This window comes from Salmo salar, chromosome ssa04, assembly GCF_905237065.1.
Source record: "Salmo salar chromosome ssa04, Ssal_v3.1, whole genome shotgun sequence".
Taxonomy (NCBI): domain Eukaryota; kingdom Metazoa; phylum Chordata; class Actinopteri; order Salmoniformes; family Salmonidae; genus Salmo; species Salmo salar.
Window position 1 is genome coordinate 31291065 of NC_059445.1, and position 26529 is coordinate 31317593.

The 26529-nt window shown below is 40.3% G+C and overlaps 1 protein-coding gene across 3 annotated transcripts in view; it reads right to left on the bottom strand.

The window, feature by feature from the left end:
- cblb (Cbl proto-oncogene B, E3 ubiquitin protein ligase) overlaps positions 1 to 26529 on the bottom strand; it is a 222107-nt gene that overhangs the window by 128814 nt on the left and 66764 nt on the right. For all 3 annotated transcript variants that reach the window (XR_006769591.1, XR_006769592.1, XM_045716809.1), the window contains exons 4-5: positions 17289 to 17435; positions 1073 to 1229 (exon numbers count right to left, since the gene is read on the bottom strand). Coding sequence is in view for 1 of the 3 variants with exons in the window: in XM_045716809.1 (XP_045572765.1) it covers positions 1073 to 1229; positions 17289 to 17435 (304 nt within the window). In the remaining 2 variants the exon portion in view is untranslated. The remainder of the gene's footprint in view (positions 1 to 1072; positions 1230 to 17288; positions 17436 to 26529) is intronic.

A 26529-nucleotide genomic window follows, 5' to 3' on the forward strand; every position in this document is an offset into this window, starting at 1 on the left:
AGGCCATCAGACGGTTAAATAGCCATCACTAGCACCTTAGAGGCTGCTGCCCTATATACATAGACTTGAAATCACTGGCCACTTTAATAATTGGAACACTAGTCACTTTAATAATTTTACATATTTTACACTACTCATCTCATATGTATATACTGTATTCTATTCTACTGTATCTTAGTCTATGTATTTCTCATCTCATATGTATATACTGTATTCTATACTATATCTTAGTCTATGTATTACTCATCTCATATGTATATACTGTATTCTATTCTACTGTTTCTTAGTCTATGTATTACTCATCTCATATGTATATACTGTATTCTATCCTATTCTACTGTATCTTAGTCTATGTATTACTCATCTCATATGTATATTCTGTATTCTATTCTACTATATCTTAGTCTATGTATTACTCATCTCATATGTATATACTGTATTCTATCCTATTCTACTGTATCTTAGTCTATGTATTACTCATCTCATATGTATACACTGTATTCTATACTATTCTACTGTATCTTAGTCTATGCTGCTCTGACATTGCTCATCCAAATATTTATATACTCTTAACTCCATTCCTTTACTCGAAATGTGTGTGTATTGTTGTGAAATTGTTAGATATTACTTGTTAGATATTTTTACACTGTTGGAGCTAGACACACAAGCATTTCGCTACACCCACAATAACATCTGCTAAACATGTGTTTGTGACCAATAACATTTGATTTGATTTTATTTGAGGCTGTGTCATCAACTGGCCATGACCGAGAGTCCCAAAGGGCGGCATACAATTGGCCCTACATTGTTTCTCTGAACGCACCCGGCTTGTCGCTTTGATCTAAATCCTTTATTGTCTTGCTTTATGAAATGGGGTGGGGGAGGCGAGGGTGGAGTGAACCCTCGTTTCAGTTTTCATCTTTCTCAGATAGCTATGACAGTCTATTTATAGCATTTGGGTAACCCGAGGAGGAAATGGGGAGGATCATTCAGAATTCTACTAAAAGAGAAAGAACGTAGGGGTGAAAAATGTATTAAAAAAGCAGGAGAAAATTAACAAAGTGAAATTTACCTGGAACAGCCTGGTGAAGATGTCAAACTCAAAGACAGAGATGTAGTCGTTGCAGGTGAGGTCGATGGTGGACTTAAGGGCCATGGCCTCCAGGCTGGAGCTGATGTGATGCACTTCGTGAAGGCACTGTCGGAACACTTTCCAAGGCACGATGGTCCTGGAGGGCACAACCAGACCACAAACCAAAAGTCAGTCGAGCTAAACAACAGTCTAAAGTCACCAAAGTAACAATGGTGGTTGCTCATAATAAGCAACTAGGTTTTCAAGTTTTTACTGATAGCAATGACCTTCTGTGGAATATCACAATAAAGACAGAGCTTTTCATACTATGTGCAGTGCCTTCAGAAAGTATTCATCCTACTTGACTTATTCCACATTTTGTTATGTTACACCCTGAATTCAAAATGGATTAAATATATGACATTTTCTCACCCATCTACACACAATACCCCATAATGACAAAGTGAAAACAGGTTTTTAGACATTTTTGAAAATGTATTGAAAACGAAATACAGAAATATGTCTTCACACCCCTGAGTCAATACTTTGTATAAGCACCTTTGGCAGCGATTACAGCTGTGAGTCTTTCTCAGAGTTTTTCACACCTGGATTGTTTAACATTTGTAATTTATTAATTTCAAAATTCTTCAAGCTCTGTCAAATTGTTTGTTGATCATTGCTAGACAACCATGCTCAGGTCTTGCCCTAGATTTTCTAATAGATCTAAGTCAAAACTGTAACTCGGCCACATTCACTGTTTTCGTGGTAAGCAATTCCAGTGTAGATCTAACCTTGTGTTTTAGCTTATTTTCCTGCTGAAAGGTGAATTCATCTCCCAGTATCTGGTGTAAAGCAGACTGAACCAGGTTTTCCTCTATGATTTTGCCTGTGCTTAGCTCCATTCCGTTTCTTTTTTACCCTGAAAAACTCCCCAGTCCTGAACGATTACAAGCATACCCATAACATGATGCAGCCACCACTATGCTGAAAGTATGGAGAGTGGTTCTCAGTAATGTGTTGTATTGGATTTGCACCAAACATAACACTTTGCATTCAGGACAAAAAGTTGCTTTGCCACATTTTTTGTAGTATAACTTTAGTGCCTTGTTGCAAACAGGATGCATGTTTTGGAATATTTGTAATCTGTACAGGCTTCCTTCTTTTCACTCTGTCATTTAGGTGGGTATTGTGGAGTAACTCCAATGTTGTTGATCCATCCTCAGTTTTCTCCTATCACAGCCTTTATACTTTGTAACTGTTTTAAAGTCACCATTGATCTCATGGTGAAATCGCTGGGAGGTTTCCTTCCTCTCCAGCAACTGAGTTAGGAAGGACGCCTGTATCTTTGTTGTAGCTGAGTGTATATATACACCATCCAAAGTGTAATTAAGAACTTCACCATGCTCAAAAGGATATTCAATGTCTGCTTTTTTTACCCATCTACCAATAGGGGCCCTTCTTCGCGAGGCACTGGAAAACCTGGGAGTAGTAATTAAAAACAAATTTTATTTCAATGTATTTCCATTGTGAATTCATGCAACATATCCTCACAGGCTATAGCATTTAATTTGTTAGATAATAATCCCTATAAAGTACAGGAATCTGTTAAATTAAAGGAAAGTGTGAAAGTGAAACCATTGTAGAAATACTTTAAAAGACTGAGATAACTGGAAATCGAATGGGAGATCGCTGATCTTGCTCTGTTGGAAGATTTGGCACATGCTGCATTCCACAAAGAGTGCATTTTTAGAGACAGGTGGGACATTTTTTGCAGAAAGTAGAGATTGGTTCATCAGATATTGTTTCACAAAAATATTCTTATTATTATGGGGTTTCTATTCCAAGAAAAATGAAAAACAAAACCCTCAGGATTTCCAAAAATATGGCGCTGTACATCATGGCCGGTCGGGACCCTAATTGTAGTCTAACCAATACCCAAACGGAGATTCAGTGAAAATAAAAATCTCATTAATTTATCAAGACCAGTCCCCATGCTTGTCACAGAGTAGCGCGAAAAGTTGCTAAAATAGTTAACCACACGCGGGTAGGCTATTGCTTCAAATCCTATTGCTTCTAACTCCAATATGCTTTTTAAAGAAATATGACCTACGCCACTTTTAGCAGTACATTACTCAACACTAGTGAGACTCATATCGCCTACGGTAGGCCTACAGTATATCTAAAAAAAAGTATCAATGACGTGACTCTCCACCAATAATTGAATTCATAGGTTGAGAATTCTAAATTAATATCTAAGGGGCATTTTTCATTAGGGAAAATCTGATCTGTGAGAATTTCTAAGGGGCTTTTATAGCATTCTAAATGAATTAATAATAATCGCTTTGTTTAAAAAATAACAATATTTTGGAAACGATTTTGTCATCAAATAACCGAAAGCGAGCGATTGTAATATGAATAAAGGCCAAAATAATATTTATAAAGGCCAAAATATTTATTTCTGTTTTTAGAGGGAGAGAAACCAAAAGCCCACCGTGCCTATTTTTTTGGGACAAGGACATCCCGGCCAGCCAAACCCTCCCCTAACAATGCTGGGGCAATTGTGCACCACCCTATGGTACTCCCAATCACGGTCAAAAGTGATACAGCCTGGATTCAAACCAGGGACAGTAGTGATGCCTCTTGCACTAAGATGCAGTGCCTTAGACCACTGCGCCACTCGCTAACAGCCCATCCTAGAACCGTTGATTGCAGAATTCACAGCCTGCTACGCTTGTGAAAAACAGGGTTAAACAATGTCGTTGTAAACAAACACTGTTTAGCTTCAAATATACAGTCAGTCCTTGCATCCAAAGCTCCATCAATGAATTTGAGAGTGATTTTATTTCTCCAGCACCACCCCTCACTGCTTACCAAAAACAAAATGGGGGAACGTGGTCATCCTAAAAAAATAAAAGTAAAATTTGGCGTGCTGAATACTATGGCTGTCACTTTAGAACAACATAATGGAAAAACGCCAGTCACTTATGACCTTTCTAAATCAGCCAGCAATAAAACAAGGGGAACCAAAACCAAAACTGTGAGGTAAAACGGCTACGTGCTGTGAGACAGACAGAAAGGTGCACTTCCTGTCACGAGACAAATAACTCTCTTTGTAATAGATACAGAGTTGTGTGAGCATGGAAAGATAGTTCACAATACACCCTATAAAACCCCCAAGGGAGGTTTCTGTGGTTGGCCCCTTTAGGGGAATTAGAAGCTAACAAGACATCACACCTACACTGAGCCTTTTGTCACGAGTAGCCCTGCTTATACGACTGTTACACGGTGGATTATAAAAAGTCAGATCGCTGTAATTCAATATCCATGTCATTTTTTATAGATGGTAGGCTATTCAACTTCAACGGCCAGTCAAAACTAGATCATTCTGCAGGAACCCTTTTGGATAACAAGAGGTGAAATCAAATAACATATACAATTCTAAACCCCAATTCCCACACTTCACCACTCCCCCTGCAAATAATAATACTAATAACTAATGAAAATGTTTTAAAATATATATATTTAAGCCAGGGATAGCTGCAGCCATTGGGGAAAGTCACAACAGAATTGTCACCAGGAGTCTTTTCTGATGTTTAAGATCACAGGTGTCATTTTCAAAATTAGTGGCACCCACTGAGTGACACAGTAAGTCCATGCCAGGCTTTTGAGGGACACTAAGATGATGAAACTCCATGCCTTTGAATACTCTGGGTCTCATTCAGTCAAGGTTCCCTGGGAAAACTTCTAAATAAAGCTTGGTAACATATGTCATCATCAGCATCACATTTCACTTTTCATAAAGCAGTCTTTTTGGGATATGATGACATAGTGGATTATGTCACATTTGGCAAATCACCCTACACAAGGCCCTGCTATGCGGAAGTGATTAAGTGTACTGTAGTGCCTTCAGAAAGTATTCACACCCTTTGACTTTTTCCATATTTTGTTGCATTACAGCCTGAATTTAATTTAGATGTTGTGTCACTGATCTACACACAATACCCCATAATGTCAAAGTGGAATTATGTTTTTAGAAATGTTTAAAATTAATAAAAAATGAAAATATGTCATGTCTTGAGTCAATGAGTATTCAACCCCTTTCTTATGGCAAGCCTAAATAACTTCAGGAGTAAATATTTGCTTAACAAGTAAGATAATAATTTGTATGGACTAATTCTGTGTGCAATAATGGTATTTAACATGATTTTTGAATGACTACCCCATCTCTGTACTCCACACATAAAATGATTTGTAAGGTCCCTCAGTTGAGCAGTGAATTTCAAGCACAGATTCAACAATAAATACCAGTGAGGTTTTCCTATGCCTCACAAAGAAGGACACTTATTGGTAGATGGGTAAAAAGCAGACACTGCGGTCCCTTTGAGCATGGTGAAGTTATTAATTACATTTTGGATGGTGTATCAATACACCCAGTCACTACAAAGGTACAGATGTTCTTCCTAACTCAGTTGACGGAGAGGAAGGAAACCGCTCAGAGATTAACATTAGGCCAATAGTCATATTAAACCAGTTACAGAGTTAAATGGCTGAAATAGGGGAAAACTGAGGATGGATCAACACCATTGTAGTTACTCCACAATATAAACCTAAATAACAGAGTGAAAAAAAGGAAGCCTGTGGAGAATAAAAATATTCCAAAACATGCATCCTGTTTCCAATAAGGCAAATAAATTACTTTTATGTCCTGAATATAAACCATTATGTTTGGGGCAAATGCAACACAACACATCATTGAGTACCACTCTTCATATTTTCAAGCATGGTGGTGGCTGCATCATGTTATGTATACACTTGTCATCGGCAAGGACTAGGGAGTTTTTCAGGATAAAAAGAAAAGGAAAAGAGCTAAGCACTGGCAACACCCTAGAGGAAAACCAGGTTCAGTCTGCTTTCCAACAGACACTGGGAGACAAATTCCTATTAAAATTCTTGCTTGAAAAAGTTATTTGCTAAAAAGCTATTTTTGCCCATTTTAATGGAAATCTATTACAGTAAGGTCCTAAATTGATTTGATATTGATATAAAAACCTTTAAAAATGACTTGTGTTTCCAGCAGCAACACCAAAGGCCACTGGCCAAAATTGTTGACCTGCTTCCTTTTTTCTTACAAGTGGAATTTGTTTGGGAGGTGGAAATGGTATGGTAAAAGATTATCTATGTACTGGGACTGTACACAGTGAAACCATCGTTGTAGATTTGGGTGATTTACCCTCTTTGTTCTTTTTCTTCGTTGACTCATACTTCATGAGTACTTTTCCACAGTCAGTGTTTTCTTAGGGGGTGTATATGGGTGTGCGTGTGGGGGCAGACATTACTATGTCTGCATATGGCTGTTTTAGAAACTAACACACAACTTTATTGTAGATGAGGACTATTTTCAGACTGCCTAGAAGTCATAAATTAGGCCATTATATCATTAAACATGAGTTTCATTTAAAACCAAGTCAATATTACTGTAAACCTCAATTTACATGAACAGCAGGCTCACAGGCACATTTTTATTTTTGTACCTTTATTTATTCAGGGGAACCCATTGAGACCAGGGTCTCATTTTCAATGGTGCCCCGAGGACAACAATTCATAAAGATTTTCCCAATAACAATAAAAACAAAGAAAACTAGCATTTACAATTTCAGCACCACAATCACCATGAGAATTAAAGGCGGACCCACATATGCTGAGCACTTGTTGGCTGCTTTTCCTTCACTCTACAGTCCAACTCATCCCAAACCATCTCAATTGGGTTGAGGTCGGGTGATTGTGGAGGCCAGGTCATCTGATGCAGCACTCCATCACTCTCCTTCTTGGTCAAATAGCCCTTACACAGCCTGGAGGTGTGTTTTGGGTCATTGTCCTGTTGAAAAACAAATGATAGTCCCACTAAGCGCAAACCACATGGGATGGTGTATCGCTGCAGAATGCTGTGGTAGCCATGCTGGTTAAGTGTGCCTTCAATTATAAATAAATCCCTGACAGTGTCACCAGCAAAGCACCCCCACACCATCACACCACCTCCTCCATGCTTCACGATGGGAACCACAAATGCGGAGATCATCTGTTCACCTACTCTGCGTCTCACAAAGACACGGCGGTTGGAGCCAAAAATCACAAATTTTGACTCATCAGACCAAAGGACAGATTTCCACCGGTCTAATGTCCATTGCTCGTGTTTCTTGGCCCAAGCAAGTCTCTTCTTCTTATTGGTGTCCTTTAGTAGTGGTTTCTTTGCAGCAATTCAACCATGAAGGTCTGATTCACGCAGTCTCCTCCGAACAGTTCATGTTGACATCTGTATGTTACTTGAACTCTGTGAAGCATTTATTTGGGCTGCAATCTGAGGCTGGAAACTTATCCTCTGCAGCTGAGGTAACTCTGGGTCTTCCTGTCCTGTGGCATTCTTAATTAGAGCCAGTTTCATTGAAGGGACTGCACTTGAAGAAACTTTCAAAGTTCTTAAAATTTTCCAGATTGACTGACCTTCATGTCTTAAAGTAATGATGGACTGACGCTTCTCTTTGCTTATGGTAGCTGTTCTTGCCATAATATGGGCTTTATCTTTTACCAAATAGGGCTATCTTCTGTATACCACCCCTACCTTGTCTCAACACAACTGATTAACTCAAAAGCATTAAGAAGTAAAGACATTCCACAAATTAACTTTCAACAAGGCACACCTGTTAATTGAAATGCATTCCAGGTGACTACATCATGAAGCTGGTTGAGAGAATGCCAAGAGTGTGCAAAGCTATCATCAAGGCAAAGGGTGGCTACTTTGATGAATCTCAAATATAAAATATATTTTGATTTGTTTAACACTTTTTTGGTTACTACATGATTCCATATGTGTTATTTCATAGTTTTGATGTCTTCACTATTATTCTACAATGTAGAAAATTGTAAAAATAAAGAAACCCCTGGAATGAGTAGGTGTGTTCAAACGTTAGTAGGATAATTGCCTTACTGAAGAGCTCAGTGACTTTTAACTTGGTATCATCATAGGCAGGGTTGGGGGACAACTGATTACATGTAACCCGTTACATGTAAGGGATTACAAAAAACGGTAACTGTAATCCGTTACGTTACCAGCAAAAAATATTGTAATCACATTACAGATACTTCTGAAAAACTAGATGATTACTTTGAGGATTACATTTAAATTCAGAAATTGACACTTCTGTTTTCTCAATGACATTGAAATCAGCATTGAAAAATGGCGCAAGTTTAAGTTTGTTCCACCTGAGCGAGTCTGACCACAAGTCAGAGACCACTATGATGACACACCAAATGTGTTCGATAGATCGCGGGAAAAGAGCAGGAATAGGCTTTTGTAGGCTACAGTCCAAGCTATGTCTTCCAATGGTGCGACTGCTGTCGGCATCCAAAGATTATCCAACTTGAATAAATGCTTGGAGGTAAGGATGACATCACTGGTGTAGTCTACAGCGATACGGATATCACTTATTATTGATATCTACATAGCGCATTGATGTGATGTGAATCACACTGCTGCTCTTTCATTTAGCAATTTGCGCCTTACAGATTGTGTTTGTTGTGGATGGCTGTTCACAAATCTAAATGTGTATTTGAACCCAATAATGGTTGAATTCAAGAAGTTTAAGCTGCCTATCAATCATTGTTTTTGAAACCAGTGGACAACAAGTGAAAAATGCGCTCTTGCAACAGCTCCATAGTGCGGATCCCAACCTATAGAATAAAAGTGGGGCTTTCATTTCTGAATCTAATTCATGGTGATACATTTTTTTTATCAATAGGCCTAATGGACACATGGTCAAACTCAGACACTTTCGATAGATTTAAAGGGGCAATCTGTAGTTGCTACATCCATTTTTGGACTTATATATATATATATATATATCCATTGATTCTTGAAGAATATAACTTATAAATGCCTCATGAGCTTAGTTCAATTGTCACACTCCATGAGAACCCAAAATAGAAGCTTGTTTTACTCCAATGTTTGTAAACATTGTAAATGTAAGCAAACCATGTATAGCCTCATAACATGGTTAAAACAATCATTTTGATATCATGGATGGTCAGTCCTTGCATCCATAGCTCTGTCTGGTTTCTGAGTGGTTGCATTTCTCCAGGCCCATCCCTCAGCTTTTTACCAAAACAGAGGCGGTGCGGCCCATTTTGTTATTGTTTCATCTGTGGATTTGCCCTTTAAACAGCTGCATATTATCAATATATCAAAGTGTCACAACAAAAAGGTAAACTATAGGCCTATAGCAAATGGAGCATATGGCATTCATTTTTCACATGTAAATAGCACTTTTCATTAGTGCTCAAAGCATGCCATCACATGAGGGCAGCATGTATTTTTTTTAGACTCGAATCAATGAGCATAATCAGTCCTCCATGACAACAAAATCACTTTGGTTTTTAATGTAAAGATATAATTTAATCGTATTATTATATGAAGTACAAAGCGATGGGTTAGAATATGCCTACATAACCAACCCATAAAGTAAAATTGAACATCCATATATGGCCAGCTATGTAAACTTTAACATTGATTTATCCTGCAATAGATGTCGTAATCTAAAAGTGACTGAATGTAATTACATTAAGTTACTGATTACAATTTTGGACATGTAACTTGTAACTGTAACAGATTACATTTAGAAAGTAACCTACCCAACCCTGGTCATAGGATGCCACCTTTCCAACATATCAGTTCGTAAAATGTCTTCCCTGCTAGAGCTGCCCCGGTCAACTGTAGGTGCTGTTATTGTGATGTTGGACACATGTAGGAGCAAAAACGGCTCAGCTGCGAAGTGGTAGGCCACACAAGCTCACAGAATGGGATTGCCGAATGCTGAAGTGTGTAGTGTGTAAAAATTGCACATGGTTCGGACTGTGGAAACGCCTTCTCTGGAGTTATGAATCATGCTTCACCATCTGGTAGTCCAACGGACGAATCTGGGTTTGGCGGATGCCAGGAGAACGCTACCTGCCCCAATGCATAGTGCCAACTGTAAAGTTTAGTGGAGGAGGAATAATGGTCTGGGGCTGGTTTTCATGGTTCGGCCTAGGCGCCTTTGTTCCAGTGAAGGGAAATCTTAATGCTACACCATACAATGACATTCTAGACGATTCTGTGCTTCCATCTTGGTGGCAACAGTTTGGGGAAGGCCCTTTCCTGTTTCAGCATGACAATGCCCCTGTGCACAAAGCGAGGTCCACACAGAAATGGTTTGTCAAGATCAGTGTGGAAGAACTTGACTGGCCTGCACAGAACCCTGACCTCAAACCCATTGAACAGCTTTGTGATGAATTGGAACACCAACTGCGAGCGAGGCCAAGATCAGTCACCGACGTCACTCTAATGCTCTTGTGGCTTAATGGAAGCAAGTCTCATAGCTTAATTGGCCAAGGAGCAGGACCATTTAAATAGCTACCACTGTATTACTGTGGTTCTCATTTAAACCCACGTTAATTTAAAATGGTTATTAATCAAAAAGTAGAAATAGTATAACAAATCTGAATGCAAGCAATCTAAGTTAGGTCAATCTCAACATTGGTTTGGAGTTGAGATCTTAAACGATAAAAGAGTAGATACGTATAGAAAATTATTATTTTTATACCATTCAAGCCCATGGGACTTTCTTTTGCCATTGAATTGCATTGGGAGCTAGTTTAAATATTGCTGTACTACAAAAAGTATAAATACTATCAAAAACATTTTCTCAAGCAGTCTAAGTTGGGGCAGTCTGCACATTTGGAAGTAGGTTTCGTGTTAACACCTTAAATAATTTAAGCTCCAAAGAGGGTGGAAGAAATATAATAATAACTAGATGGTGCTTTTCCATGAAGAATATTTTTGTGACTTGTTCAGCTCTTTGAAAGTATTTTTGTAGCATTGGATACAGTGTTGCCAATGAATTTTCAGGGTAAGTTGCTAGAGGCAGGTTGATTTGTTGCTAAAAGCTGCTAAATGACGTTGTGATGTCATTGCGTGATAATGTAAAACTGTGTCATTACATTGAATACACAATAACCTTACTCAATTGACTGGCCAGCTCAGCAAAAAATATGATTTGACATTTGTTCAGGTACAGACTCCCACTCTTTTCTGTACTTCTGGCTGTACAATTTTGATTGAGACATGTTGATTGATGTTGTAAGTTCTGTTGAAGATCAAACATTTGTGAGCAACTATATTCATTGGGTTTGGCTCGTCGAACCCGTACTACTGCTGCTGCAGTCAGCCAGCAATGATTTGCAATTTGCTGAAATTGCTGCTGGCCTGCTGCTGCCTGTACACGAGCTGAGCACCTGCTGCTGACGTCACTCACAATGCACTTTTGCAGCCAGGCACGTGTGTTGTGACTGAGTGTGTGACAGAGAACATCGTTTTTGTGTTATTTAGTGGGAAAATGCATTTTAGCGTTTGAGTCACCTTTCAAAAGTCCAAATACATTTTTTTTATAGTAGCTAAAATTGTTGCTAGGTGCTGTTTGAAAAAAAGGTTGACAGGGTAGTCTGAAAAGTTGCTAAATCTAGCAACAAAATTGCTAAGTTGGCATCACTGATTGGATAGCAGTGGAGTTACTGTTGGTGGGTTCTCTTGTATATAGTTATAATTTATACAAGTTTAAAAACATTTTTGTTAGGATAGCCTGAACTTGTAAAAGTTGGTTTGGTGCCTGTAGCTTGAACGGTTCAAGAATAAAGATTCTAATACATTTATGCACATTTTAAATGGTTATAGTTCAAAAAGTATATATAGTATTCAAAATATTTTGACAAACAATCTAAGTAAGGTCAGTCTGAACATCTTAACATTTGTTTGGAGTTGCTAGCTTAACATAAATACTTATTCATATTAAATACTTTTTTCCCTCATTAAAAAGCAAATCAATTTATAACATTTCTGACATGCGTTTTTCTGGATTTTTTTGTTGTTATTCTGTCTCTCACTGTTAAAATAAACCTACCATTAAAATTATAGACTGATAATTTCTTTGTCAGTGGGCAAACGTACAAAATCAGCAGGGGATCAAATACTTTTTTCCCTCACTGTATGATCACAATTGTAATAGATAATAGGCTGCCTCTCACCGACTCACCGTCCCTCCGCTCTCCCCCTCTCCACTAAGAAAAGGGGAAACAGTCTTCCAGCTGATGGCGAAACTCAAGTTGCACTGCATTATCTGTATGTAGCCTGTATGTAGCCTCGCTAGTTTTATAGCCTCGCTACTGTATATAGCCTGTCTGTTACTGTTGTTTTATTTCTTTAATTACCTATTGTTCACCTAATACCTTTTTTGCACAATTGGTTAGAGCCTGTAAGTAAGCATTTCACTGTAAGGTCTACACCTGTTGAATTCGGCTCAAGGGTCAAATAAACTTTGATATGATTTGATTATTTCTGTCTCGATATTAATAAAAACACAAGCCACTAATAATAACAACGCAAGCTTATCGGAACACTTTGCCATATAAACTCAGCAAAAAAAGAAACTTCCCTTTTTCAGGACCCTGTCTTTCAAAGATAATTTGTAAAAATCCAAATAACTTCACAGATCTTCATTGTAAAGGGTTTAAACACTGTTTCCCATGCTTGTTCAATGAACCATAAACAATTAATGAACATGCACGTGTGGAACGGTCGTTAAGACACTAACAGCTTACAGACGGTAGGCAATTAAGGTCACAGTTATGAAAACTTAGGACACTAAAGAGGCCTTTCTACTGATTCTGAAAAACACCAAAAGACAGATGCCCAGGGTCTCTGCTCATCTGCGTGAATGTGCTTTAGGCATGCTACAAGGAGGCATGATGACTGCAGATGTGGCCAGGGCAATAAATTGCATACTGTGAGATGCCTAAGACAGCGCTACAGGGAGACAGGACGGACAGCTGATCGTCCTCGCAGTGGCAGACCACGTGTAACAACACCTGCACAGGATCGGTACATCTGAACATCACACCTGCGGGACAGGTACAGGATGGCAACAACAACTGCCCGAGTTACACCAGGAAAGCACAATCCCTCCATCAGTGCTCTGACTGTCCGCAATGGGCTGAGAGAGGCTAAACTGAGGGCTTGTAGGCCTGTTGTAAGGCTGGTCCTCACCAGACATCACCGGCAACAACGTCGCCTATGGGCAAAAACCCACCGTCGCTGGACCAGACAGGACTGGCAAAAAGTGCTCTTCACTGACGAGTTGCAGTTTTGTCTTACTAGGGGTGATGGTAGGATTCGCGTTTATCATTGAAGGAATGAGCGTTACACCGAGGCCTGTACTCTGGAGCGGGATCGATTTGGAGGTGGAGGGTCCGTCACGGTCTGGGGCGGTGTGTCACAGCATCATCGGACTGAGCTTGTTGTCATTGCAGGCAATCTCAACGCTGTGCATTACAGGGAAGACATCCTCCTCCCTCATGTAGTACCCTTCCTGCAGGCTCATCCTGACATGACCCTCCAGCATGACAATGCCACCAGCCATACTGCTCATTCTGTGCGTGATTTCCTACAAGTCAGGAATGTCAGTGCTCTGCCATGGCCAGCGAAGAGCCCGGATCTCAATGCCATTGAGTACGTCTGGGACCTGTTGGATCGGAGTGTGAGGGCTAGGGCCATTCCCCAAAGAAATGTCCGGGAACTTGCAGGTGCCTTGGTGGAAGAGTGGGGTAACATCTCACAGCAAATACTGGCAAATCTGGTGCAGTCCATGAGGAGGAGATGCACTGCAGTACTTAATGCAGCTGGTGGCCACACCAGATACTGACTGTTACTTTTGATTTTGACCCCCCCCCTTTGTTCAGGGACACATTTTCCATTTCTGTTAGTCACATGTCTGTGGAACTTGTTCAGTTTATGTCTCAGTTGTTGAATCTTGTTATGGTCATACAAATATTTACACATGTTAAGTTTGTTGAAAATAAACACAGTTGACAGTGAGAGGACATTTATTTTTTTGGTGAGTTTACATTGCAGCTGCAATGCTGGTTGTAGAGTGACTGGAAGTAGGGAGAATGCACATTTTATGGCTTATAAAAGTGTTTAACAAAGTGTTGACAGTGCTGAAGTTAAACATGAACTTACTTATAAAAATAGCTGTATTCGTTGCATAATTTGAAAAGTTTTGAAATCTCACAGTATCGACTTTGCTGTGTATTCAAGGCTTCTTTTTAAAGTCCATGGCTTGAGGAAACTGTGCATATCTTAGCTATCTAGTTGGCCAGGGGTAGGCCTATAGGGCTGCTGAATCAAGTGCACCTACCGCCAACAGTATGAAACAAAAAACTAGGAAAGCAAGGCTTTATCGCTGGGTTTTTTACTGAAATGTTTGGTGATCGACTAGGAATGCCTTGGAGATCGACCAGTCGATCGCATTCGACAGGTGCAGAACTTTAGATTTTTTAAAAAGATTTTATGGCACTTTTTTGCCCACTCAAATGCATTGGTGGAGAACATATCAAGACTGTTTCAAGGACAGCTTTTTTCCATCTACGTAACATTGCAAAAATCAGAAATTTTCTGTCCAAAAATGACGCAGAAAAATTAATCCATGCTTTTGTTACTTCTAGGCTGGACTACTGCAATGCTCTACTTTCCGGCTACCCGGATAAAGCACTAAATAAACTTCAGTTAGTGCTAAATACGGCTGCTAGAATCCTGACTAGAACCAAAAAATTTGATCATATTACTCCAGTGTTAGCCTCCCTACACTGGCTTCCTGTTAAGGCAAGGGCTGATTTCAAGGTTTTACTGCTAACCTACAAAGCATTACATGGGCTTGCTCCTACCTATCTTTCCGATTTGGTCCTGCCGTACATACCTACACGTACGCTACGGTCACAAGACGCAGGCCTCCTAATTGTCCCTAGAATTTCTAAGCAAACGGCTGGAGGTAGGGCTTTCTCCTATAGAGCTCCATTTTTATGGAATGGTCTGCCTACCAATGTGAGAGACGCAGACTCAGTCTCAACCTTTAAGTCTTTACTGAAGACTTATCTCTTCAGTAGGTCCTATGATTAAGTATAGTCTGGCCCAGGAGTGTGAAGGTGAACGGAAAGGCTGGAGCAACGAACCGCCCTTGCTGTCTCTGCCTTGCCGGTTCCCCTCTTTCCACTGGGATTCTCTGCCTCTAACCCTTTTACAGAGGATGAGTCACTGGCCTACTGGTGTTCTTCCATGCCGTCCATGGGAGGGGTGCGTCACTTGAGTGGGTTGAGTCACTGACGTGGTCTTCCTGTCTGGGTTGGCGCCCCCCCCTTGGGTTGTGCCATGGCGGAGATCGTTGTGGGCTATACTCGGCCTTGTCTTAGGACGGTAAGTTGGTGGTTGGAGACATCCCTCTAGTGGTGTGGGGGCTGTGCTTTGGCAAAGTGGGTGGGGTTATATCCTGCCTGTTTGGCCCTGTCCGGGGTATCATCGGATGGGGCCACAGTGTCTTCTGATCCCTCCTGTCTCAGCCTCCAGTATTTATGCTGCAGTAGTTTATGTGTCGGGGGGCTAGGGTCAGTCTGTTACATCTGGAGTATTTCTCTTGTCTTATCCGGTGTCCTGTGTGTATTTAAATATGCTCTCTCTAATTCTCTCTTTCTCTCTTTCTGTCTTTCTCTCGGAGGACCTGAGCCCTAGGACCATGCCTCAGGACTACCTGGTATGATGACTCCTTGCTGTCCCCAGTCCACCTGGCCGTGCTGCTGCTCCAGTTTCAACTGTTCTGCCTGCGGCTATGGAACCCTGACCTGTTCACCGGACGTGCTTGTTGCACCCTCGACAACTACTATGATTATTATTATTTGACCATGCTGGTCATTTATGAACATTTTAACATTTTAACATTTTGACCATGTTCTGTTATAATATCCACCCTGCACAGCCAGAAGAGGACTGGCCACCCCTCATAGCCTGGTTCCTCTCTAGGTTTCTTCCTAGGTTTTTGGCCTTTCTAGGGAGTTTTTCCTAGGGAGTTTTTCCTAGCCACCGTGCTTCTTTCACATGCTTTGCTTGCTGTTTGGGGTTTTAGGCTGGGTTTCTGTACAGCACTTTGAGAATATCAGCTGATGTACGAAGGGCTATATAAAAATAAATTTGATTTGATTTGATTTGATTGGTATCCATAGCAACAGTGCCGTTTCGACTGCTCAATGACGAGACATGACAGGGATGTTAGTTGGCGTTAGCTACCTACTTTCGTCACTTTAAACTCCAACAAACAGCTGTAACTTTGATTGGTAGCAGATCATTTTGTTCTGATTCCAGATCTGAATAGCAAAGAAGTAGACAAAAATGTCATACCAAAGACAGTGCAGTATGAAGATATGCAGAAACTGCTTCTCCAATAGAAATCCCAGGTCACGCTTGTAGGCGATGTCATTGCAACATTAGTTAGCTAAGCTCATGCGCAGAAACACGTCATTGGATCTAACTGTCCTCTCGATCCAAACTGCGCATGTGCAGGCCGTCAAATCAAAGGCACTCCTTCGATATAAAGTTGTTTTTGGCGAAAATAAAAACGTTGCCTTCAGCAAGCACATCTAATAAATATAGTTGCAAGCAGCAATGTTGGGGTTCAACCTGTTGGCCCACTGTACCACCATCAGCAAAAATTGGACACACCGCCCTAGGATGAGGTACTTCTGTACTCCTTACCACGCTTGGCAAATGTTAGAACTCAAAATCAACCAGATCATGCAATAAGCTTTTTATGTAATTTTGACAATTGTTTTTATTATATTGACTACTTTACGCATATTCTTCTCCTGAACCGCTGGACCCAGTCTCCTTTTCACCTCATTTAACACCTGATTTACTTCACAAAAGGCACATCTCAATAGGTGGTCCAGGTATGTCATGACACAGCACAAGTGGGGGGATGGGCCTTTCCTCTTTAGTTCTATATTGCTCCTCTATTGTTCCTCAAGCAAGGGGGAGGCCGATGACATCACGGATTCCCATCAGACCAAATCTTTGAATGCCCTACTCCTTGAAGTTTGAAATTGTCTAAATAACACTAATTTGCTCAAAGCATATTTTTTTACCCTTTAGTGTAAACAACCAATCCAATAGTACAACCAATGGTAAGATTTCAGTAACAAAATTGTTGCCATTGGTACACCACATTAATGGTGGATGAGATTGATGTTTTATTTATGTAATTGAACTGATAACTTGCATACAACCACAAAATAATATAAGGGTGAAACATACTTTTCTCCAAAAAATCTCCTCCAGAATTCGCCGGCGTCTGCTTTGGTGATGCGGAACGTGTTTCCCTGGAACTGACCCCCGGGAAAGATGGCCTTGATCTCTGCCAGGATGTGGCTGAAGATGAGTGAGAGCTTGGTTAGGTTACGCCTGTCAGTAGAGACAGAGAAGGAGAGATGAGAAACCCTGTAAAATATTAACATGAGTAACCTTGTCTGACACTTCAACCCCGATAGGTCAAACTTACATGATGAAATTATGACTACATAATAATTACCAAATAATCAATTCTGTTCTAGCATATTACTAGGTAGTAAATCATTGCATTGAATTCTTAATACAGAAAGTAAATATCTCAGAAAATACCAGCTGAAACAGGACTGTAACACATAATGTATTCCATGGAAAAGTGACTCGGAATACACAATGTATTTTATGGAAAGATAACTGGGAATATGGCCGAATATAAACAGTGTAGTTATTCCCTCCGCAAGGCAATCAAACAAGTGAAATGTCGGTATAGGGACAAAGTGGAGTCACCATTCAATGGCTCAGACACAAGACGTATGTGGCAGGGTCTACAGGCAATTACGGACTACAAAAAGAAAACCAGCAATGTCACGGACACCGACGTCTTGCTTCCAGACAAACCAAACACCTTCTTTGCCCGCTTTGAGGATAATAGAGTGCCACCGACGCAGCCCGCTACCAAGGACTGTGGGCCCCCCTCTCCTTCTCTGTGGCCGACATAAGACATTTTAACTTGTTAACCCTAGCAAGGCTGCTGGCACAGACGGCATCCCTAGCCTCGTCCTCAGAGCATGCGCAGACCAGCTGGCTGGTGTGTTTACGGACATATTCAATCGCTCTCTATCCCAGTCTGCTGCCCCCACATGCTTCAAGATGGCCACCATTGTTCCTGTACCCAAGAAGGCAAAGATAACTGAACTAAATGACTATCACCCCGTAGCACTCACTTCTGTCATCATTAAGTGCTTTGAGAGACTAGTCAAGGATCATATCACCTCCACCTTACCTGCCACCCTAGACCAACTTCAGTTTACATACCGCCCCAACAGGTTCACAGATGATGCAATCGCCATCACACTGCACACTGCCCTATCCCATCTGGACAAGAGGAATACCTATGTAAGAATTCTGTTCATTGTCTACAACTCAGCATTCAACACCATAGTACCCTCCAAGCTCATCATTAAGCTTGAGGCCCTGGGTCTGAACCCCACCCTGTGCAACTGGGTCTCTCAAGGCCATAAGACGGTTAAATAGCCATCACTAGCTCAGTAGCGGCTGCTGCCCTATATACATAGACTTGAAATCACTGGCCACTTTAATAATGTTTACATAACTTGCATTACTCATCTCATATGTATATACTGTATTCTATCCTACTGTATCTTAGTCTATGTATTTCTCATCTCATATGTATATACGGCTGTTTGAAGGATCGGACCAAAATGCAGCGTGTTCGTAGTTCCACATATATTTATTGTGAAACTAAAATGCAATACTTGACTATACAAAAACAACAAACCGTGAAGCAGAGAGGAAAACACACTACTCAAAAGATAACCCACAAAACAGGAAGAGAAAAACCCCTACTTAAATATGATCTCTAATCAGAGGCTGCCTCCAATTAGAGATCAACCCCAAACAATCCCAACATAGAAATAGAAAACATAGAACAACCAAAAACACCGTGTCACGCCCTGCCCTACTCTACTATAGAAAATGAAATCTTACTAGGGTCAGAACGTGACAGTACCCCCCCCCAAAGGTGCAGACTCCGAATGCAAAAAACCCCCAAAAAACCACCACAAAACACAAAGGGAGGGTAGGGTGGGTGACTAATGTCTATGGTGGCGGCTCTGGTTCCGGGCATAGTACCTCCACCGCCCGCTGATCCCCCCGCTTCTGTGTGTCCGGAGGAACCAGACCATGGATCATCGCCGGAGGCTTGGGACCGCCAACAGCCGCTGAAGACTCCGGGCTGCAGACCGTCGCTGGAGGCTCCGGGCTGAGGATGCGCACTGGAGGCCTGATGCGTGGGGCTGGCATAGGAGGCGCCAGACCAGTAACACACACCTGAGGGCGAGTGCGGGGAGCAGGAACAGGACACCCCTGACTGGGCAGGTGCACTGGAGGCCTGATGCGTGGGGTTGGCATAGGAGGCGCCAGACTGGTAATATGCACCTCAGGGCAAGTGCGAGGAGCAGGCACAGGACATACTGGGCCGTGGAGGCGCACTGGAGATCTTGAGCGTAGAGCTGGCACCACCCGTTCTGGCTGGATGCTCAACCTAGCTCGACCAATGCAGGGCGCGGACACAGATCGCACCGGCCTGTGAATGCTCACTGGCGATACAGTGCACATCACCGCATAGCTCGGTGCTTGTCTCGTCACCCGCTCCCCACGGTAAACACGGGGAGTTGGCTCAGGTCTCCAACCTGACTCCGCCAAACTCCCCGTGTGCCCCCCCTCTCACACTTGCCTCGTGGCCTGCACAGCGCCTCATAGTAACGCCACTCTGCCTTCGCTGCCTCAAGTTCCTCCTTCGGTCGGCGATACTCCCCAGCCTGACTCCAGGGTCCTTCCCCGTCCAAAATTTCCTCCCAAGTCCATCTCTTCTGCTGCTCCTTTCCACACTGCTTGGTCCTTTGGCGGTGGGTTATTCTGTCACGGCTGTTTGAAGGATCGGACCAAAATGCAGCGTGTTCGTAGTTCCACATATTATATTTATTGTGAAACTAAAATGCAATACACTATACAAAAACAATAAACCGTGACGCAGAGAGGAAAACACACTACTCAAAAGATAATAACCCACAAAACAGGAAGAGAAAAACCCCTACTTAAATATGATCTCAGAGGCAATGAGGATCAGCTGCCTCCAATTAGAGATCAACCCCAAACAATCCCAACATCGAAATAGAAAAACTAGAACTTAAACATAGAAATAGAAAACATAGAACAACCAAAAACACCCCGTCACACCCTGCTCTACTCTACTATAGAAAATGACATCTTACTAGGGTCAGAACGTGACAGTATTACTCATCTCATATGTATATACTGTATTCTATCCTATTCTACTGTATCTTAGTCTACGTATTACTCATCTCATATGTATACACTGTATTCTATTCTACTGTATCTTAGTCTATGTATTCCTCATCTCATGTATATACTGTATTCTATTCTACTGTATCTTAGTCTATGTATTACTCATCTCATATGTATATACTGTATTCTAAACTATTCTTCTGTATCTTAGTCAATGTATTACTTATCTCATATGTATATACTGCATTCTATACTATTCTACTGTATCTTAGTCTATGTATTACTCATCTCATATGTATATACTGTATTCTATTCTACTGTATCTTAGTCTATGTATTACTCATCTCATATGTATATACTGTATTCTATACTATTCTACTGTATCATAGTCTATGTATTACTCATCTCATATGTATATACTGTATTCTATTCTACTGTATCTTAGTCTATGTATTACTCATCTCATATGTATATACTGTATTCTATTCTAGTCTATCTTAGTATATGCCGCTCTGACATTGCTCATCTAATATATTTATATATTCTTAATTCCATTACTTTACTTAGATTTGTGTGTGTATTGTTGTGAAATGGTTAGATATTACTTGTTAGATATTACTGCACTGTTGGAGCTAGAAACACAAGCATTTCGCAACACCCGCAATAACATCTGCTAAACACGTGTATGTGACCAATACAATTTGAACGCTGCAAAAAAAAGTACATAAACAATCCCCAGACAGCGCCTCTAGAAAAGTTTGATATGGGCCCAAACTTTATTAACTTCACTAGGGTAAGGGGCAGCATTCGGAATTCTGGATGAAAAGCGTGCCCAAATTAAACTGTCTGCTACTCGGGCCCAGAAGGTAGGATATGCATATTATTAGTAGATTTGGATAGAAAACACTCTGAAGTTTCTAAAACTCTTTGAATGATGTCTGTGAGTATAACAGAACGCATATGGCAGGCAAAAATCCAACCAGGAAGTGGGAAATCTGAGGCTTGTAGTTTTTTGAAGTGATTGCCTATTGCCTATACAGTGACTCAGGGTTCATTTTGCACTTCCTAAGGCTTCCACTAGATGTCAACAGTCTTTAGAACGTTGTTTCAGGCTTCTACAGTGAACAGAGAGCGAACGAGAAGGCCTGGAGTCAGATGACTGAGAGAATGACATGAGTTCAGTGGCGCACATTCACGTGAGAGTTAGCTGTGTTCCATTACATTTTTGAAGACATTGGAATCGTCTGGTTGGAATATTATTGAAGATTTATGTTAAAAAGGCCCTAAAGATTGATGCTATACATCATTTGACATGTTTCTACAAACGTAAATAGAACTTTTTTTGACTTTTCATCGTGAAATTTTCAGCACGCTTCCTACATTTGGAGTAGCTTACTGAACGCGTTAACAAAAAGGAGGTATTTGGACATAAATGATGGACTTTATCGAACAAAACAACATTTATTGTGGACCTGGGAGTCCTGGGAGTGCATTCTGATGAAGATCATCAAAGGTAAGTGAATATTTATAATGCTATTTATGATTTTAGATGACTCCAAAATGGCGGGTATCTGTATTGCCTGATGTTGTTTTCTGAGCGCCGTACTCAGATTATTGCAAAGTGTGCTTTCCCCGTGAAGCTTTTTTGAAATCTGTCACAGCGGTTGCATTAAGGAGATGTTTATCTATAATGCTTTGAATAACAGTTTAATATTTTATCAACGTTTATGATGAGTATTTCTATAAATTGATGTGCTCATTCACCGGACGTTCTTGGAGGAAAAACATTTCTGAACATTACGGGCCAATGTAAAATGGGGTTTTTGGATATAAATATGAACTTTATCGAGCAAAACATACATGTATTGTGTAACATGAAGTCCTATGAGTGCCATCTGATGAAGATCATCAATGGTTAGTGCTTAATTTTAGCTGTATTTCTGGTTTTTGTGATGCCTCTCCTTGCTTGGAAAATGGCTGTGTGGTTTTTCTTGTCAAGGTGATGTGCTAACATAATCTAATGCTATGCTTTCGCCGTAAAGCCTTTTTGAAATTGGACAATGTGGTTGGATTAACGAGAATCTTAACTTTAAAATGGGATATAATAGTTGTATGTTTGAGAAATTTTAATTATGAGATTTTTGTCGTTTTGAATTTGGCTCCCTGCTATTTCACTGGCTGTTGAATAGTGTGTCCCGCAGGTGGGACGGTCACGTCCCACATACCCAAGAGAGGTTAAATGGATTAAGTCTCTATATTCTCATCCAAATGCCATGGTGACTACTAACGGTCTGAATTCTGACAGATTCCCTTTGGGACGTGGCACAAGATAAGGATGCTTGCTGTCCCCCCTGCTCTACTTGTTGGGGGCGGAGCCTATGGCTGAGTTGATAAGGAGTAATCCAGGTATTATGGGTGTTTCTGCAGGCGGCCTTCAGCAAAAGATTTCGCTCTACACGGATGATGTCTTGCTCTACATATCGAACCCTGAGAAATCCTTCCCTCCATTTTAGACACAATTGCTCAGTATGGCAAGTTCTCAGGATATAAGATACATTTTAACAAATCATGGTTTGCCCTCTCAATCTTCCAATCACCAGCTCTATGAAGACACTCTGCCCATTCCAATGGAAGACTCACGCCCTGACCTTAGAGAGCCTTTTTTATTCTCTATTTGGTTAGGTCAGGGTGTGACTTAGGTGGGCATATCTATGTTTCTATTTCTTTGTTGGCCTAGTATGGTTCCCAATCAGAGGCATCTGTTTATCGTTGTCTCTGATTGGGGATCATACTTATGCAGCCGTTTTCCCACCTGTGTTTGTGGGTAATTATTATTTTCTGGGAGTGTTTGTGTGTGCGCGCCACAGTTGCATCACGGTTGATTTCTGTTTACCTGGTTTTTGTGAAAGGTTTCACTTCCATTAAAGATGTGTAATTACATACACGCTGCGCCTTGGCTCATTTATGACAGGGAGTTTGAAGACAGTGATCGTGACAGGTTTCAATAGCTTGGGATTTTGTCACACCAGATCTGAATTGCCTTTCAAGGAAAATTATCTCCCACTCCTGGTTCAAATCAAGAATGATCTCCTAACATGGATCTCCCTCCCAATTAACTTAGTCGGAAGATTTAATGTTATCCGTATGAACATCCTCCCTAGATTGAACTATTTATTTCAGATGCTCCCATGCTATCTCCCAGTTTCTTTTTTCAAAACAACCAACCAAAGCATCACCAAATTTATATGGGGCAATAAAAAACCTAGAATGAAGTTCTCGACTCTATTGAAACCTGAATGTAAAGGGTGGTCTTGCCCTTCCCTGCCATCAAGTTCTCCACTCTATCGAAACCCGAATGTAAAAGGTGGTCTTGCCCTTCCCTGCCATCAAGTTCTCCACTCTATGGAAACCTGAATGTAAAGGGTGGTCTTGCACTTCCCTGCCATCAAGTTCTCCACTCTATCAAAACCTGAATGTAAAGGGTGGTCTTGCCCTTCCCTGCCATCAAGTTCTCCACTCTATCGAAACCTGAATGTAAAGGGTGATCTTGCCCTTCCCTGCCATCAATTGTACTACTGGTCTGCCCAAATCCGCAACATGCTAAAATGGATCACAAAAAGAACAAGAGGTCCAAACCTGTGGTTTATTGCCCCTAAGCTCAATTATATTCATTAATAACTTTAGTGAAGTGGGCAGCATAGCCAAAACCTTTTTGATTTATAGCACCCTACTAGCATGGAAGGACAAAGAAATACCTTGGCTTTTCCTCCCAGATATGCTCTCACTCACCTATAATATGCAACCCAGACTTGCCAAAAGCCCTGAATGATAACCAACTTTAATCTTTGGCATACTCTAGGGATCAGGACCTATTCACACCTGTTTCATCAGAATTGACTAATTGAGTACTAATTGAGTGTATGTAAACTTCTGACCCACTGGGAATGTGATGAAAGAAATAAAAGCTGAAATAAATCATTCTCTCTAATATTATTATGACATTTCACATTATTAAAATAAAGTGGTGATCCTAACCGACCTAAGACAGGGAATTTTTACTAGGATTAAATGACAGGAATTGTGAAAAACTGAGTTTAAATGTATTTGGCTAAGGTGTAGGTAAACTTCTGACTTCAACTGCATATATATGTGTTGTGTAAGGTGCTGTAAAAGCGAATTCTTTGCTCGTTGTCTCAGCTAAAGCTGGAAAAAAGCTAACATGATCACAGATAGTGCTGCTGCAAATTTGTTGTTTGTTTTGTTTTATATTTTATTTTATTCTATTATTTATGTCTGCCACAATCTGTGAATGTGGAATGTATTTTATTTGTTGATTGAAAAACAAGAAAACTTTAAATAAAATTGGTGCATTTTTCCCCATATTCCATTCAGTTCGCTTTATTTTTATAAGATATTACACTTGATCTTTCTTGAATAAGTTCCTTCATTTCTTCTTGATTTTCCTCTAACTTATTCTGTGCCTCTATGGTACAGTTTTTATAACTATCTATCTGTTCAGTTAGTCCATTTCCTTTATTAATATGGTCTCTTTTGACCTAAATTGCTTTTGTTTTAGAGATGAGTACTGAATGGCATGGCCTCTAAAGACACATTTAAGAGTGTCCCATACAATAAGGGGATCTGCTGTTCCTATGTTATGTCGGAAAAAGTAAGTTATGAATTATTCTGTCCTAGTTTTAAACAAGTTATCATCTAATAGGCTTTGATTACATTTCTAATATCCTCGCCCACGTGGAAATTCTGTAAGAGTAATGTATATGCAAATTATTTGATGATCTGACCGCATTTTGTCCCCTATCAACACTTTTAAACTTTTGGTGCCAGCGAGAAGGACAAAAGAAAGTAGTCAAGATGACTAGCTTGATTGAGCCTCTGCTATGTATATCTAACTAGGTCAGTATATTTAAGCCTCCATGTAGCCACTAGTTCTATTATATCCATGACATTTGTGATTTTCTTAAGTGCATGAAGGAGATAGTTTGCAATGTGAGTTTCTCTACAGTCCATAGAGGTATTTAAAACCGTATTATAATCTCCCACCATAATAATAGAGTCTTGTACTGCTTGTAGGGTTGATCATGTATTATATATATTTTCAAAGAAGCGTGGATCATCATTATTTGGACCGTATAGGTTAATGAGCCAAATCTGTTAATGGTCCAATAACATATTTAAAATCATACATCTACCTTGCGGATCTGTTTGACGATTTGCATATTCGGATCAAAATTATTGTTAATGGATATCATCACCCCTTTTGAGTTTCTTTGCCCATTGGAGAAGTATATTTCACCCCCCAGTCCTTTTTCCACACAACTTCATCTAAAATTGTTGAATGAGTTTCCTGTAAACAATAGATATCTGATTCCTTCTCTTTTAATCCTGGTAAATACTAGTAATCTTTTCTTATTATCTGCCAAGCAATTACAATTATAACTGGCTATACTTTCAACATTTACCATAATGAGATTCAAGTTTAAATTCTATTCATCATCATAATATATGTTTGTAAACTTACCATTAAATAGTACCATAGTGATTGAGTGTCCATATAACTGTACCATGATATTTGCATTGCTACTAAGTAAACCTCCAATTGTTCTCCACTATTCCACCCACTAAACCCCCCCTCCCCATCCCAAGTTGTGTTGTCATCCCAGTGACCGGCAGACCACCCCAGTCCCCCCGGATCCCAGGGCCTCTGAAAGACCCGGACCCATCCTTGGTAAAAAGCACACAGTGCCACCACAGAACAGAAGCAGATCAACCACCAAAAACATTTCCAATGCACTCACCTCAATTTGTATTATATATAGTTATTAAGAAATATATTAAAAAAAATCTTGCGTATCTTAATTTACACAATTAACGAATAATATGCATAATAATGTATGGCAGGTCATGTGAATGATTGTTACCTATAACCAAGATTGCCAATACAAAAATAACATTTTTGGCAAGCAATTATTATTTTAGCAAACAGTTATTGTGATTCATCCTATATTGTCCCTAACGTCATTACCCCATAGCAACAGATGTGGGATACACACACACACACACACACACACACACACACACACACACACACACACACACACACACACACACACACACACACACACACACACACACACACACACAC